The 16546-nt window shown below is 42.4% G+C and overlaps 1 protein-coding gene across 5 annotated transcripts in view; it reads left to right on the plus strand.

Annotated features, from left to right (window-relative positions):
* Positions 1 to 16546, plus strand: part of PLCG2 (phospholipase C gamma 2) — a 182677-nt gene that overhangs the window by 116060 nt on the left and 50071 nt on the right. For all 5 annotated transcript variants that reach the window (XM_077288594.1, XM_077288592.1, XM_077288593.1 and 2 more), the window contains exons 14-20: positions 98 to 266; positions 3267 to 3371; positions 9950 to 10039; positions 13735 to 13907; positions 14059 to 14259; positions 14828 to 14947; positions 15467 to 15647. In XM_077288594.1, coding sequence (XP_077144709.1) covers positions 98 to 266; positions 3267 to 3371; positions 9950 to 10039; positions 13735 to 13907; positions 14059 to 14259; positions 14828 to 14947; positions 15467 to 15647 — 1039 coding nt within the window. The remainder of the gene's footprint in view (positions 1 to 97; positions 267 to 3266; positions 3372 to 9949; positions 10040 to 13734; positions 13908 to 14058; positions 14260 to 14827; positions 14948 to 15466; positions 15648 to 16546) is intronic.

Here is a 16546-nt window from a genome sequence, read left to right on the forward strand (position 1 = left end):
TCCTCTTTTTCGGAATCCATTCTCGGCTATCCCCTGTGATTGATTTACATAGAGATTAACCTTCTCTTCACACGTCTCCATGTTCTGTCCTCTGTAGATACCCAGTCATACTTTCCATTGAAGAGCACTGCACGCTGGAGCAGCAGAGGTACATGGCCAAGGTGTTTAAAGATGTATTCGGTGACATGCTATTAAGTAAGCCCATTGAAGCAAGTGCGGATCAGCTGCCATCTCCTACGCAGCTGAAGGAGAAAATCATTATCAAGGTGAATATTGTACTGGCCTGTTGGTTTGGTGATGGCCAAACCGCTGCACGTCTACTCTTAGCAACTCTGACATTCTCACTAATAAGTTACGTCACCTTTTAGATCTTTCTGATATGGAAGATTATACAGCTTGAAAGCGCTCCTCAGGGGCGTAAACCAAAAAGTACCTTCCACTTTTTACCAAATATTAGTTGGCCACTATCAGCAAAGTACATCCTTTAGCCCCTTTCCTAGGAAAGTACACTATATGCAAAATAAAATAATAATTATATATATATATATATATATATATATATATATATATATATATATATATATATATATATATATATATATATATATATATATTAGATGGTGGCCCGATTCTAACGCATCGGGTATTCTAGAATATGCATGTCCACGTAGTATTTTGCCCAGCCACGTAGTATATTGCCCAGCCACGTAGTATATTGCCCAGCCACGTAGTATATTGCCCAGTCACGTAGTATATTGCACAGCGACGGAGCATACAGCACAGAGCCACGTAGTATATTGCCCAGCGACGTAGTATATTGCCCAGCCACGTAGTATATTGCCCAGCCACGTAGTATATTGCCTAGTCACGTAGTATATTGCACAGCGACGGAGCATACAGCACAGAGCCACGTAGTATATTGCCCAGCCACGTAGTATATTGCCCAGCCACGTAGTATATTGCCCAGCCACGTAGTATATTGCCCAGCCACGTAGTATATTGCCCAGCCACGTAGTATATTGCCCAGTCACGTAGTATATTGCACAGCGACGGAGCATACAGCACAGAGCCACGTAGTATACAGACTTACAATAAAAAATAAACATATACTCACCTTCCGAAGGCCCCTTGAAGTCCTGGCCCTGTGTGCGGTGCACGCGGCAGCTTCCGGTCCCAGGGTTGGTATGAGCGCAGGACCTGTGATGACGTCGCGGTCACATGACTGTGACGTCATGGCAGGTCCTTCTCGCAGAACCTGTGATGACGTCGCGGTCACATGACCGTGACGTCACGGCAGTTCCTTCTCGCATACCATCCTTGCGACTGGAACCTGCCGGTTGCATGGAGCGGTCACCGGAGCGTCGCGAGGAGCGGGAAAGGCAGCGGATGGTGAGTATAGCATTTTTTTTTTTTAATTATTATTATTTTTTAACATTACATATTTTTACTATTGATGCTGCATAGGCAGCATCAATAGTAAATAGTTGGGGACACACAGGGTTAATAGCAGCGGTAATGGAGTGCGTTACACCGCGGCCCGTTACCGCTGCCATTAACCCTGTGTGAGCGGTGACTGGAGGGGATTATGGAGCGGGCGCCGGGCACGGACTGCTGGGGAGTAGGGGAGGGACTAATCGGACTGTGCCCGTCGCTGATTGGTCGCGGCAGCCATGACAGGCAGCTGCCGAGACCAATCAGCGATGCGGGATTTCCATGACGGAAGTTGAGGACAGAAAGACGGAAGTACCCCTTAGACAATTATATATATAGATATATATTTAGACACCTATTATACAGCTTGAAAACTCTCCTCAGGGTTGTGAACAATGGGGGGGCAGGTCTTACCAAACAAAGTCTTCCTATCCCTTTTTTCCAGATCTTCGTTTGCCCCTATCAGCAAAGTACATCTTTTAGCTCCTTTCCTTAGATCATACACTATATGCAAAACATAATACATTTTTTTTTTAGACATCTAGAGATATAGCAGATTATACAGCTTGAAAACACTCCCCAGGGGTGTGAACCCAAAAAGTCTCTCGCCTCTTTACTTAGATCGTACATTATATGCAAACATTTAAAAAAAAAATATTTAGACACCTAGAGATAAAGCAGATTATACAGCTTGAAAATGTTCCTCAGGGGTGTGAACTGTAGGGGCGGATCTTACAAAACCAAAAAAAGTATCCTCCCTCTTTTTTTACCAGATCTTAGTTGGCCACGATCAGCAAAGTACATGCTCTCTCCCCTTTCCTTAGATCGTACACTATATGCCAAAAAATATTTAGACACCTAGAGATTACAACTAGCTTTTATGGCATCCTATTTTTAAAATCTAAGGGCTTCTTGCAGATTGCTGACAGGCTCCCTCCGTTCCCATAAATATCCACCTCCATCATAAAGTGTCAGCTACGAAGACCATTCCTCCCCCTTCTCAATCCTTGCAGAGCAGCTATAAGTCCAGGGTAGTGCGGATTCCCTCGATATTAGAAGCAGAATTAATTGCTTGCTTACATATTAATTTAGGAAATGTGTTAAATTCTTTTTCACCAATGACCTTAGAGCGCTAATTAGGACAACCTGAGCATCACATAATTATGCTAAAACCAGCAGAATGACACCTATGCCCAAAGACCTGTCAAATGGTAGAGAGTGAGATAAAGCCGGTGTTGGTGGTGGATGCCCTTTAAACCCCTGACACCGCCGCCTTTAATATAGTATCTGTATGGCATATCTTAATAGAAAGGGGGAGGAAAAGAGTGCACTATATAGGGAAAGGGATCTGAGGGGTAACGCTTCTCCTTGTGGAGAGTGACAAGTAAGGCCTGGCATGTCAGAGTGAGGAGACTTGTATGCCATGCATGCTCTTCTGGAAAATGTAATATGCAAATTGATTACTTGCTACTTCCAATAGGTGGTGCTAGAGTTCTAGTCCTCTTCCTCTCTGAAGAGGCAATTTGCCTATACATGGAAAAACGCACAGCATGACGGCTAAGTTCTTCGGGTTCACATAGTTTTCCTTATACCCTATATATTCTACCAGTTTTATTGATCAGCTATAGCTATATCTTCCAGATAATTATAAAAAAAATACTTTTATATTGTAAAAAAATAATTAAAACCAATTTAGTAATTATATTTATTATAAATATATTTAGATTAATATATATATATATATATATATATATATATATATATATATATTTTTTTTTTTTTTTTAATTAATGTATTATTTTTATTTATTTAATTGTAACATTTTTACTCTTTAGCATAAAAAATTGGGACCCAAAGGTGATTATGTCACCAATGCAGATGACCATAAAGAGGAAACGAAACTTCAAGGAGAGCTGTACATGTGGGATCCAATAGATCAGGTAAACTTCCTACACTTTTTATCACCTCTGTATTTTATATGTGAACTTTTGTACCTTTTATGACAGGTTTAAATCCCTGTTCGCTAAGGTACATTTGGTCACTAGGTGGCGCTGCAGCGCCTGTAACAGAAATCAAGAGAAACTCAAATAAAACAAAAAAAAAACAATAGCAGCTTTTGATGTGATGGAGGCTGAGGACACAGCCCTCAGGTTCAGGCATCTAGAGCTTTATTGTTAAGGTCACTGTTTTGTTTGCTTATGCTTTATTTTTAAGGGGTTAGTCTAGGAGAGAAAAAAAACGTTTAAAGGGAACCTGTCACCCCCAAAATCGCTGGTGAGGTAAGCTCACCGGCATCAGGGGCTTATCTACAGCATTCTGTAATGCTGTAGATAAGCCGCCGATGTTACCTGAAAGAGGAGAAAAAGGACGTTAGATTATACTCACCCAGGGGCGGTCCCGCTGCGGTCCGGTCGGATGGGTGTCTCCGGTCCGCTCCGGCGCCTCCCATCTTCGTTCACACCCATCCGACCGGACCGCAGCAGGACCGCCCCTGGGTGAGTATAATCTAAATCTTTAAGTTTTAGCATGTAAACTGTGCAGATATGTCATTTACCTGGAGTAAAAAGTATTGAAAAGTTGCGATCATGTGATGACGTGTAACAGAGAAACTTTACTGAGGACTTCTCCCATACAGCAAAATCACATTTATCCCATAATAAAGCGCTGCTCCCTGCAGGGTAGACTGTAAACCCCATATTATACATAAACCAGTCATTGTACAGGGGGAGGAGGAGGTGAGCTGTGACATCACCTATTGTGAATGGTGGATCCTGTGTTATCTACTTTATATAGAGGTGTTATCAGTCATTGTACAGGAGGAGGAGGAGGTGAGCTGTGACATCACCTATTGTGAATGGTGGATCCTGTGTTATCTACTGTATATAGTGGTGTTATTAGTCATTATACAGGAGGAGGAGGAGGTGAGCTGTGACATCACCTATTGTGAATGGTGGATCCTGTACTATCTATATAGAGGTGTTATCAGTCATTGTACAGGAGGAGGAGGAGGTGAGCTGTGACATCACCTATTGTGAATGGTGGATCCTGTGTTATCTACTGTATATAGTGGTGTTATTAGTCATTATACAGGAGGAGGAGGAGGTGAGCTGTGACATCACCTATTGTGAATGGTGGATCCTGTGCTATCTATATAGAGGTGTTATCAGTCATTGTACAGGAGGAGGAGGTGAGCTGTGACATCACCTATTGTGAATGGTGGATCCTGTGTTATCTACTGTATATAGAGGTGTTATCAGTCATTGTGCAGGAGGAGGAGGTGAGCTGAGATATCACCTATTGTGAATGGTCTATCCTGTGTTATCTACTGTATATAGAGGTGTTATCAGTCATTATACAGGAGGAGGATGAGGTGAGCTGTGATATCACCTATTGTGAATGGTGGATCCTGTGTTATCTACTGTATATAGAGGTGTTATTAGTCATTGTACAGGATGAGGAGGTGAGCTTTGACATCACCTATTGTGAATGCTGGATCCTGTGTTATCTACTGTATATAGAGGTGTTATCAGTCATTGTACAGGAGGAGGAGGTGAGCTGTGGCATCACTTATTGTGAATGGTGGACCCTGTGTTATCTACTGTATATAGAGGTGTTATCAGTCATTGTACAGGAGGAGGTGAGCTGTGACATCACCTATTGTGAATAGTGGATCCTGTGTTTTCTACTGTATATAGAAGTGTTATCAGTCATTGTACAGGAGGAGGAGGTGAGCTGTGACATCACCTATTGTGAATGGTGGATCCTGTGTTATCCACTGTATATAGAGGTGTTATCAGTCATTGTACAGGAGGAGGTGAGCTGTGACATCACCTATTGTGAATGGTGGATCCTGTGTTATCTACTGTATATAGAGGTGTTATCAGTCATTGTACAGGAGGAGGAGGTGAGCTGTGACATCACCTATTGTGAATGGTGGATCCTGTGTTATCTACTGTATATAGAGGTGTTATCAGTCATTGTACAGGAGGAGGAGGTGACCTGTGACATCACCTATTGTGAATGGTGGATCCTGTGTTATCTACTGTATGGAGGTGTTATCAGTCATTGTACAGGAGGAGGGGGTGAGCTGTGACATCACCTATTGTGATTGGTAGATTCTAATCCAGCCAGTGATAATAATGAGACTTTTGAAAAAGTCTCCTGTAAAGACCATGAAATTTGACTCTACATTAGCCCCAATGGTCAGTGTGAAAATTTCAAGAATATTATTTTTTTATATACTGATTGTAATATTAAATCAAAAACATTTCCAAACATTTTTTAAAAAGAAATACATTTTAGGCGTCATTTACTCATCCGTTTCCATATTTACATCCATATAAAATGGACCATTCTCCTTTCATGTGTAGTCATTTGTGTCTGTGTTTTATCTTTTTTTTTCTCATCCATTTTAAGAACTGAACTTTTATTTTATACACTGCTCAAAAAAAAGGGAACACAAACAACAGAATCTCAATCTTGGCAATCATCAAGACACACTCAATAAAGGAGCGGTTCTGCAGGTGGGGACCACAGACCACATCTCAGTACCAATGCTTTCTGGCTGATGTTTTGGTCACTTTTGAATGTTGGTTGTGCTTTCTTACTCGTGGTAGCATGAGATGGACTCTACAACCCACACAAGTGGCTCGGGTAGAGCAGCTCATCCAGGATGGCACATCAATGCAAGCTGTGGCAAGAAAGTTTGCTGTGTCTGTCAGCGTAGTGTCCAGAGGCTGGAGGCGCTGCCAGGAGACAGGCCAGTACACCAGGAGACGTGGAGGGGGCTGTAGGAGGGTAACAACCCAGCAGCAGGACCGCTACCTCAGACTTTGTGCAAGGAGGAACAGGAGGAGCACTGCCAGAGCCCTGCAAAATGACTTCCAGCTGGCCACAAATGTGCATGTGTCTGCACAAACAGAAACCGACTCCATGAGGATGGTCTGAGGGCCCGACGTCCACAGATGGGGGTTGTGCTCACAGCCCAACACAGTGCAGGACGCTTGGCATTTGCCACAGAACACCAGGATTGGCAAATTAGCCACTGGCACCCTGTGCTCTTCACAGATGAAAGCAGGTTCACACTGAGCACATGTGGCAGACGTGACAGAGTCTGGAGACATCGTGGAGAGCGATCTGCTGCCTGCAACATCCTTCAGCATGACCGGTTTGGCAGTGGATCAGTAATGGTGTGGGGTGGCATTTCTTTGGAGGGCCGCACAGCCCTCTATGTGCTTGCCAGAGGTAGCCTGACAGCCATTGGGTACCGAGATGAGATCCTCAGACCCCTTGTGAGACCATATTCTGGTGCGGATGGCCCTGGGTTCCTCCTAATGCAGGACAATGCCAGACCTCATGTGGCTGGAGTGTGTAAGCAGTTCCTGCAAGATGAAGGCATTGAAGCTATAGACTGGCCCGCCCGTTCCCCAGACCTGAATCTGACTGAGCACATCTGAGACATCATGTCTCGCTCCATCCACCAACGTCACGTTGCACCACAAACTGTCCAGGAGTTGGCGGATGCTTTAGTGTAGGTCTGGGAGGAGATCCCTCAGCAGAGCATCCGCCGCCTCATCAGGAGCATGCCCAGGCGTTGTAGGGAGGTCATACAGGCACGTGGAGGCCACACACACTACTGAGCATCTTTTCCTTGTCCACTGAAGTTGGATCAGCCTGTAATTTGATTTTCCACTTAAATTTTGAGCATCATTCCAAATCCAGACCTCCATGGGATATTCATTTTGATTTACATTGATAATTGTTATGTTTTATTGTTCTGAACACATTGCACTATGCAATGAATGAAAATTTGCAACTGGAATATTTCATTCAGAGATATCTAGGATGTAGTATTTTAGTGTTCCCTTTATTTTTTTGAGCAATGTATATTGATTCTTAACAACTAGATCATTAAAAAAAACGAAACACTAATGGAAAACTGAAGTATCAAAGCATCTCTCCTTATTTTCATTGGGCTTTTAAGTGATCCCCATAGACTGCAATCACCGAGAACGATTGGGAAAACAGATGATAATACAATATGCTCTGAATCTCAATGATTAGATCCATTTTTAATACAGACTTGTCTATGGGTCCGAGAGAAAAAACTGATAGTAGAAAAGATGTATGAATGCAAACATCAGCAAAAACCTGATCAATTGGTCATTTTCTGATGATACAGTCACATTTAAAGGGCCATGATTATCACAAATCACAAAAATACACCATTGATCTATCACCATTTTCAGGATCGGCGTCTGACCCCTGTCTCTTGTACAGGTCCTTCTCAAAAAATTAGCATATAGTGTTAAATTTCATTATTTACCATAATGTAATGATTACAATTAAACTTTCATATATTATAGATTCATTATCCACCAACTGAAATTTGTCAGGTCTTTTATTGTTTTAATACTGATGATTTTGGCATACAACTCCTGATAACCCAAAAAACCTGTCTCAATAAATTAGCATATTTCACCCGACCAATCAAATAAAAGTGTTTTTTAATACCAAACAAAAAAACCATCAAATAATAATGTTCAGTTATGCACTCAATACTTGGTCGGGAATCCTTTGGCAGAAATGACTGCTTCAATGCGGCGTGGCATGGAGGCATTCAGCCTGTGACACTGCTGAGATGTTATGGAGGCCCAGGATGCTTCAATAGCGGCCTTAAGCTCATCCAGAGTGTTGGGTCTTGCGTCTCTCAACTTTCTCTTCACAATATCCCACAGATTCTCTATGGGGTTCAGGTCAGGAGAGTTGGCAGGCCAATTGAGCACAGTAATACCATGGTCAGTAAACCATTTACCAGTGGTTTTGGCACTGTGAGCAGGTGCCAGGTCGTGCTGAAAAATGAAATCTTCATCTCCATAAAGCATTTCAGCCGATGGAAGCATGAAGTGCTCCAAAATCTTCTGATAGCTAGCTGCATTGACCCTGCCCTTGATGAAACACAGTGGACCAACACCAGCAGCTGACATGGCACCCCACACCATCACTGACTGTGGGTACTTGACACTGGACTTCAGGCATTTTGGCATTTCCTTCTCCCCAGTCTTCCTCCAGACTCTGGCACCTTGATTTCAGAATGACATGCAAAATTTGCTTTCATCAGAAAAAAGTACTTGGGACCACTTAGCAACAGTCCAGTGCTGCTTCTCTGTAGCCCAGGTCAGGCGCTTCTGCCGCTGTTTATGGTTCAAAAGTGGCTTTACCTGGGGAATGCGGCACCTGTAGCCCATTTCCTGCACACGCCAGACTCAGTCCACTGCTTCCTCAGGTTCCCCAAGGTCTGGAATCGGTCCTTCTCCACAATCTTCCTCAGGGTCCGGTCACCTCTTCTCGTTGTACAGCGTTTTCTGCCACATTGTTTCCTTCCAACAGACTTACCATTGAGGTGCCTTGATACAGCACTCTGGGAACAGCCTATTTGTTGAGAAATTTCTTTCTGGGTCTTACCCTCTTGCTTGAGGGTGTCAATGATGGCCTTCTTGACATCTGTCAGGTCGCTAGTCTTACCCATGATGGGGGTTTTGAGTAATGAACCATGCAGGGAGTTTTTAAAAGCCTCAGGTATCTTTTGCATGTGTTTAGAGTTAATTAGTTGATTCAGAAGATTAGGGTAATAGGTCATTTAGAGAACCTTTTCTTGATATGCTAATTTATTGAGACAGGTTTTTTGGGTTATCAGGAGTTGTATGCCAAAATCATCAGTAATAAAACAATAAAAGACCTGACAAATTTCAGTTGGTGGATAATGAATCTATAATATATGAAAGTTTAATTGTAATCATTACATTATGGTAAATAATGAAATTTAACACTATATGCTAATTTTTTGAGAAGGACCTGTATATCCAAGTGATGGGCAATCAGTTGATATGCTAGAAATATCACCGCTGGCAAATAATATCAAAATGGATAAAAAGTATAAAAACCCATTTTCTCTGAGTAATTTCTCCTGACGTGAGCACAGCTCGGTGGAAATTTCTATGAACGATTGGTCCAAAAATGACAGAAATAATAAAGAAATGTAATAATTTAGGGTTCATTAACATCTAAGTACTCTCTGTGTGATTTTTCCGCTCCATTTAGCGTCTCACAAGACAGATACAATGACATCAATTACTACTGATGAGCTCATTTATATCGTTACTTGTTACCTTGTATTTATTCTACGCACTATATCGGGTCCGGAAGATTATAAAACTTGGATGGATTCGTGTTTTGGGGAGGATGTTCCAATAATGTAGGAAAATGAATGAATTTAGGAGCAGAATACAATATTGCAAACTGCAGCGAATGTATTACAATGAAGCAGATGGAGTGATAGATTTGGGGCAAGAAGGCGTCTTCCCAAATTGTGCTGCCTTGTACGACTCCTCCTAGTCAGGCACATGTATCTGGAGAGGTTTTAGGTCATGTTAAACCATGCTGGGAGTTGTAGTACCGCCGCAGATTGCAGAGCAGTGACATTATTGATTATCAATATGTTTTTTTATTCCCCCGGTAGAAATGGTCCATTCGTTATTGTGCCATCGCTGGTGATAAATTGTCTTACGGTGATGAAATTGAGCAAAGTGTGGACGACTCTACTCCTAAGGTGAGGATGTTTAGGATCTCGTGACTTTAACAAGCCGCACAACCCTTCTACAGTCGTTATTCACTGGCTAATTATGTACATCTTAGAAAATAATTTCTTTATGGTCATTTTCCGAAAAGAGATTCTTATAAAACACGCCGATTGGAGATTACACGTGACTGTACTATGATAGAGGGAAAACCATTTCCTCACTGCAGCATCCATCACCTATAGATTGTGTCGGGTGTAAGTTACCTATAGTATCCACAGAGAGAAAGTGTCCTATGGTTCTAATAAGGAAGAAGGGTCCTGTAGGAGCCATACAGAGAAAGTGTCTTATAGCAACCAAAGGAAGGAGTGTCCTATAGGAGCAGTAGGCTGGAAGTATCCTATAGTGTCCATAGGCAGAAAGTGTCCGACAGTACCCATAGGGTGAAAAGCGTCCGACAGTAACTATACGGGGAAAAGCGTCCGACAGTAACCATACAGGGAAAAGCGTCCGACAGTAACCATACGGGGAAAAGCGTCCGACAGTAACCATACGGGGAAAAGCATCCGACAGTAACCATACGAGGAAAAGCGTCCGATAGTACCCACAGGGAGGAAGAAGCGTCCGACAATAACCATTGGGAGGAAGAAGCAGCAGAAAGTAACCATAGGGAGGAACAAGTATCAGACAGTAACCATTGGGAGAAAGAAGCATCTGACAATAACCATAGGGAGGAAGGAGCATCAGACAGTACCCATAGGGAGGAACAAGCATCAGACAGTACCCATAGGGAGGAACAAGCATCTAACAGTACCCATAGGAAGGAACAAGCATCTAACAGTACCCATAGGAAGGAACAAGTATCAGACAGTACCCATAAGGAGGAACAAGCATCTAACCGTATCCATAGGGTGGAACAAGCATCTAACAGTACCCATAGGGAGGAACAAGTATCAGACAGTACCCAGAGGGAGGAACAAGCATCTAACAGTACCCATAGGGAGGAACAAGCATCAGACAGTACCCATAGGGAGGAACAAGCATCAGACAGTACCCATAGGGAGGAACAAGCATCAGACAGTACCCATAAGGAGGAACAAGCATCTAACAGTACCCATAGGAAAGAACAAGTATCAGACAGTACCCATAAGGAGGAACAAGCATCTAACCGTATCCATAGGGTGGAAAAAGCATCTAACAGTACCCATAGGGAGGAACAAGTATCAGACAGTACCCAGAGGGAGGAACAAGCATCTAACAGTACCCATAGGGAGGAACAAGCATCAGACAGTACCCATAGGGAGGAACAAGCATCAGACAGTACCCATAGGGAGGAACAAGCATCAGACAGTACCCATAGGGAGGAACAAGCATCAGTCAGTACCCATAGGGAGGAACAAGCATCAGACAGTACCCATAAGGAGGAACAAGCATCTAACAGTATCCATAGGGTGGAACAAGCATCTAACAGTACCCATAGGGAGGAACAAGTATCAGACAGTACCCAGAGGGAGGAACAAGCATCAGACAGTACCCATAGGGAGGAACAAGCATCAGTCAGTACCCATAGGGAGGAACAAGCATCAGACAGTACCCATAAGGGGGAACAAGCATCTAACAGTATCCATAGGGTGGAACAAGCATCTAACAGTACCCATAGGGAGGAACAAGTATCAGACAGTACCCAGAGGGAGGAACAAGCATCTAACAGTACCCATAGGGAGGAACAAGTATCAGACAGTACCCATAAGGAGGAACAAGCATCTAACAGTATCCATAGGGTGGAACAAGCATCTAACAGTACCCATAGGGAGGAACAAGTATCAGACAGTACCCAGAGGGAGGAACAAGAATCTAACAGTACCCATAGGGAGGAACAAGCATCAGACAGTACCCATAGGGAGGAACAAGCATCAGACAGTACCCATAGGGAGGAACAAGTATCAGACAGTACCCATAGGGAGGAACAAGCATCAGACAGTACCCATAGGGAGGAACAAGCATCAGACAGTACCCATAGGGAGGAACAAGCATCAGACAGTACCCATAGGGAGGAATACACGTCTGACAGTTTCCATAGGGAAGACGAATCCGACAATTCCCATAGGGAGGAAGAAGAGTCCGATAGTAACCATAAAGAGAAAGTGCCCTATAATAAACATCAAAAGGAAGTGTCCTATAATAACCATAGGGAGCAAGTGCCCTATAGAACTCATATAAAGATGCTGCCTTATAAAACACAAAGTAATGAAGTACCCTTAAAAACACACAATAAGAGGGTTCCCTACAGTACTCACAGTAGGAAAATGTCCTAATGGACCAAAGCAAGGAGCTGTCATATAGGGTTCATAGCAAGGAAGTGGCTTAAAGGACAAATAGGGAGGAAGTGTTCTATAAGACCAATAGGTTTAAAGTCTTCTTTCCACATTGAGGAAGGGCCCTATAGCACCCATACAAAGAAAGTGCCCTATAATTCCAATAATAAGAAAGTGCCGCATAGCACCCACAAGAGAAGAGGTTCCCTTATAGTACCCACAGTAGAGAAGTGCCCCTTCATTGTGAAAAAATGCCCTACATTTCCATTAGGAAGGACTACCATATAGAATGGATAAAGGTAAGGGTAATGCCATAATCCTTCCGTGAGTGATGATGTTCCATATACAGTATAGAGCACCTAATAAGTACAAAATGCAGTATTTGTAATAGCTCTTTGCCAGTACACCGCCCCGCTATCACAGCCCTCGTTCTGCAGCCCCAGTAATTATAGCATCTTCCTTTTATATGTAGGAATGTTTGGCGGCATTGTATCCGTGAATACATCCTGCCATACTCAGTCCCATGACACCGAATGTTCCCAAAATGAGGTTGGATATTGAAGTCACAATGTAGCTATGAGTCAAATAAACACCAGTGCTTAGAAGATTGCAAAAAGACATATTTACACGGTATCAAGCTGTTACAGAGGAGCAGATAACCTCAGTGTGAAATGTATTTAGTGTCAGGCTTCTCTTGTTCCTATCCAAACCTGTAATTCTCTCTAATCAGCGCTTACTGTCTCCCGCAGTATTTGTGGGCAAGATGCATTATTCTCCAAGTGGCGGTCTGTGAATTGTGCAAGCATTATAAATAAGTCCACAGAAGCATTCAGGGGCTGTTTTTGTGAGAAACACCACAAGTGAAGTGACAGTCGCGTTCTGTAATCATTTTTCTTTACAAAATGCGCACAGTATAAAACTGAAAAGAAAACACGGGAGTCGCGGAAAGAGGGGGATGTGCTCCGGTATCACTACAGAGACGGAAAATGTCCGACACCGCACATGTTCTAGAAAAGACACAAGGGCATCTATTATCTATCTATCTATCCATCCATCTCTCCCTCTATCTATCCAACGCTCCCTCAATCTCTCCATCTATCCATCCCTCTATCTCGCCATGTCTCCCTTTATCTCTCCCTCTATCCATCCCTCTATCTATCCATCTCTTCCTCTATCTCTACCTCAATCTATCTAACTCTCCCTATATCTCTCCATCTCTCCCTCTATCCATCCCTCTATCTATCCATCTCTTCCTCTATCTGTCCCTCTATCTATCCATCTCTCCTATCTATCCATCTCTCCCTCTATCTACCCATCTCTCCCTTTATATCTCCATTTTCCATCATCTATCTATCTATCTATCTATCTATCTATCCATCCAGCTATACATATATTTTGTTTTTCTCAACTAGTCCATGAAGGATCAACATTTACAAGAAAAGTGGTTCCACACGCGGATGAGAGAAGGGCGATACATGGCAGAGCGTCTTCTACAGGAGTATTGTGCGGAGATGGTGGGCAAAGATGGAACATTCTTAGTGAGGCAAAGTGAAACTTTCCAGGATGACTACACTCTGTCTTTCTGGTATGACCAAGACAAATGATAATGAGATTAGATGATCACACGATTCTTCTCTTCCTTCCTTGATAATAATCCATAGTATTGAGAGTCCATTGATAATTTTCACATCCGATATATCTGACTTTGCACAAACTCTGTGTGTTTGGTTCTGCAGGAGATCGGGCAGAGTGCAGCACTGCCGAATCCGCTCCTGCAGTGATGGAGAATATGTCAAGTATTACCTGACTGACAACCTGACGTTTGATAGTATTTATGAACTGATTCAACACTACAAGGAGTCCTCCTTGCGCTGTGCTGAATTTGAGCTGAGATTAACGGATGCGGTTCCCAGCCCCAATCCACATCTGTCTAAGGAGTAAGTAGCCTTCACACCTACCAAGATCACAGAAGGTCCAATTGCTAAAAAAATCTGTGCGGTTTTCATGGTGGCAACCAACCCTGTCATGACCAACCCTGTCATGACAAACCCTGTCATGACAAACCTTGTCATGACCAACCCTGCCATGCCCAATAGATCCTCTGTATAATTCTCACATGGTGGCAATTTTTTTTTGTATTTTTGTTTTTTCGTTTTTTTTATTTGCCGCTGTTAAAGATCGAGGGTGGAATCTTATTGGTTAATGAGCACCGATCAGAGGTCATTCCGGACGCTGGGGTTAGAGTCAGGTTCCATCTGGTGGCAACCGTCATGTGTGGAGTGAACTCAGCTCCTTAAACTTTTTCTATAAATGTAGAGTGCACTATTAAGTCCTATGTTGGGAAAGGGTAACAATGTTTTTTACTTTTCCACATATGTGCATTCTTGTGCCCAAATGTGAGCATAATGATTTATAAAGTTTTTTTAATTAAAATGTACTAATTTTGTAAATTGTGATCTCTCAGTTTGAGAAAGATAATGTAGAAAATGTTTTTGCCTCTTCTAGTTGGTACTATGATAACCTAAGTCGAGGAGAAGCAGAGGAAATGCTGATGAGAATTCCTCGAGATGGAGCTTTTCTGATACGAAGGAGAGAGGAGTCGAACTCTTATGCTATTACTTTCAGGTAAGTATGTCAGCAAGACAAGCCCTTTTAAATTAAACCATAGCGTCGTGTGTGTGTGTGTTTGTGTGTGTGTGTCAGGGAGGGGGGGGGGGTTTAGCTGCTGACTACTATCTGAAGAGTTAACGCCTCAGCCTAGAATATAGCTATTCTGCTTAGTAGGCCATCCTTTGGTGGCCAAACTCCTAACAGCTGTCCACTATGTAAGATAAAAGCTTTCATATCAGGAGAACCACACCAGATCAAGTCAATTGCAAACATGCTTATTTTCTTGCTGTCTACATAGCTAAAAATATTTAATAATACAAGAACACCCCTATAAAAGCGTCTCCAGTTCCATGAAATAGAGAAAACATCCTAAAAATGTTACAGTTAGGGCACATAACTATTCAATTGCATTGAGAGATCCACTAATCCTTGGTTCTGAAAAAATCTAGTAGTGAAAGAAGCAAAAGCAAGAGATTCTGACGCTTCATTCATAAAATTAACTATAATGTCTATTTGTTTGTTGTTTTTTTTTAGGGCAGAGGGAAAAATTAAGCATTGCAGAATCAATAAAGATGGCCGTCTATTTGTTCTCGGGACTTCTGCCTATTTTGAGAACTTGGTGGAACTGGTTAATTATTATGAGAAGCATGCACTGTACCGAAAAATTAAGCTCCGGTACCCGGTGACTGAGGAGCTGCTGAACAGGCTGAATGCTGTATGTGACACCTCATAATCCTTAATGGTTACCTTTAGTTAATGCAATAGCGCTAACTTTCAGTCTGCAATCTATCTTCATTTCTTCATTCTTTTCCAGACTCCTGATATGCATTTTCTGACTGAGTCAAATTTCTGATTTTTCTACTGAGGAACTGTCCCTCCCAGTAATATAGGCTGGGTGTGTGTGTCCATTGTGCTAAGGTCTTCTTTAGCTCATTATCCTGTTACTTCCCCCTCTTCTACAGCTTTTTTCTCTGCTTTCCCAAAAACTATACATGCTTTCTCCCTTATCCAAACTCTGATTTAGTCTGCAATCTTCATTCCTTCATCCATTTATATAGTCTGCAGCCTGATCAAAGTATCATTTTTTAAGGAGTGTCTCTTCCAGTAATATAGGCTGGATGGTGAGATCTGTGTGTATCCAGGGTACTTCTGTCTTCAAAAGTGTATATATTAGCACAGCTTCTATCCTGCACTTATTTTCTCTTCATGTGCTTTGCTCCTTATCGATGGACTGTTTTCTGTGGCCTCTTTGAAACTGTAAATGTTTTCTCCCCTCTCCATGTTGTGGAGATCTGTGTAAAAATACTCCCCTTCCAAACTGCTATTCCTAACACTGAGAAACAGAGGAAGGAGCAAAGCAAGGATGGATTTGTGACATTTTTGCAAAGTAGTTAGCTAGATAGATGCTCTGCAACAGCAAACTGTTAGAAAAGTTTTAATGATGACTATTTGGAAAGCTGCTTAACTTTGCATTTATGAAGCAAATTAACATTTTGTGCAAAGGTGTAGCTAGCCTTTAAATTGGCTTCTCCACTATTAAAACTGAAGGCATATGGTGAAGATCAGAACGACTCGACAGCTGGGACCTGGGATCATTATAAAGAAGGGATGAAT

The sequence above is a fragment of the Ranitomeya variabilis genome, chromosome 2 (genome assembly GCF_051348905.1).
Source record: "Ranitomeya variabilis isolate aRanVar5 chromosome 2, aRanVar5.hap1, whole genome shotgun sequence".
NCBI lineage: Eukaryota > Metazoa > Chordata > Amphibia > Anura > Dendrobatidae > Ranitomeya > Ranitomeya variabilis.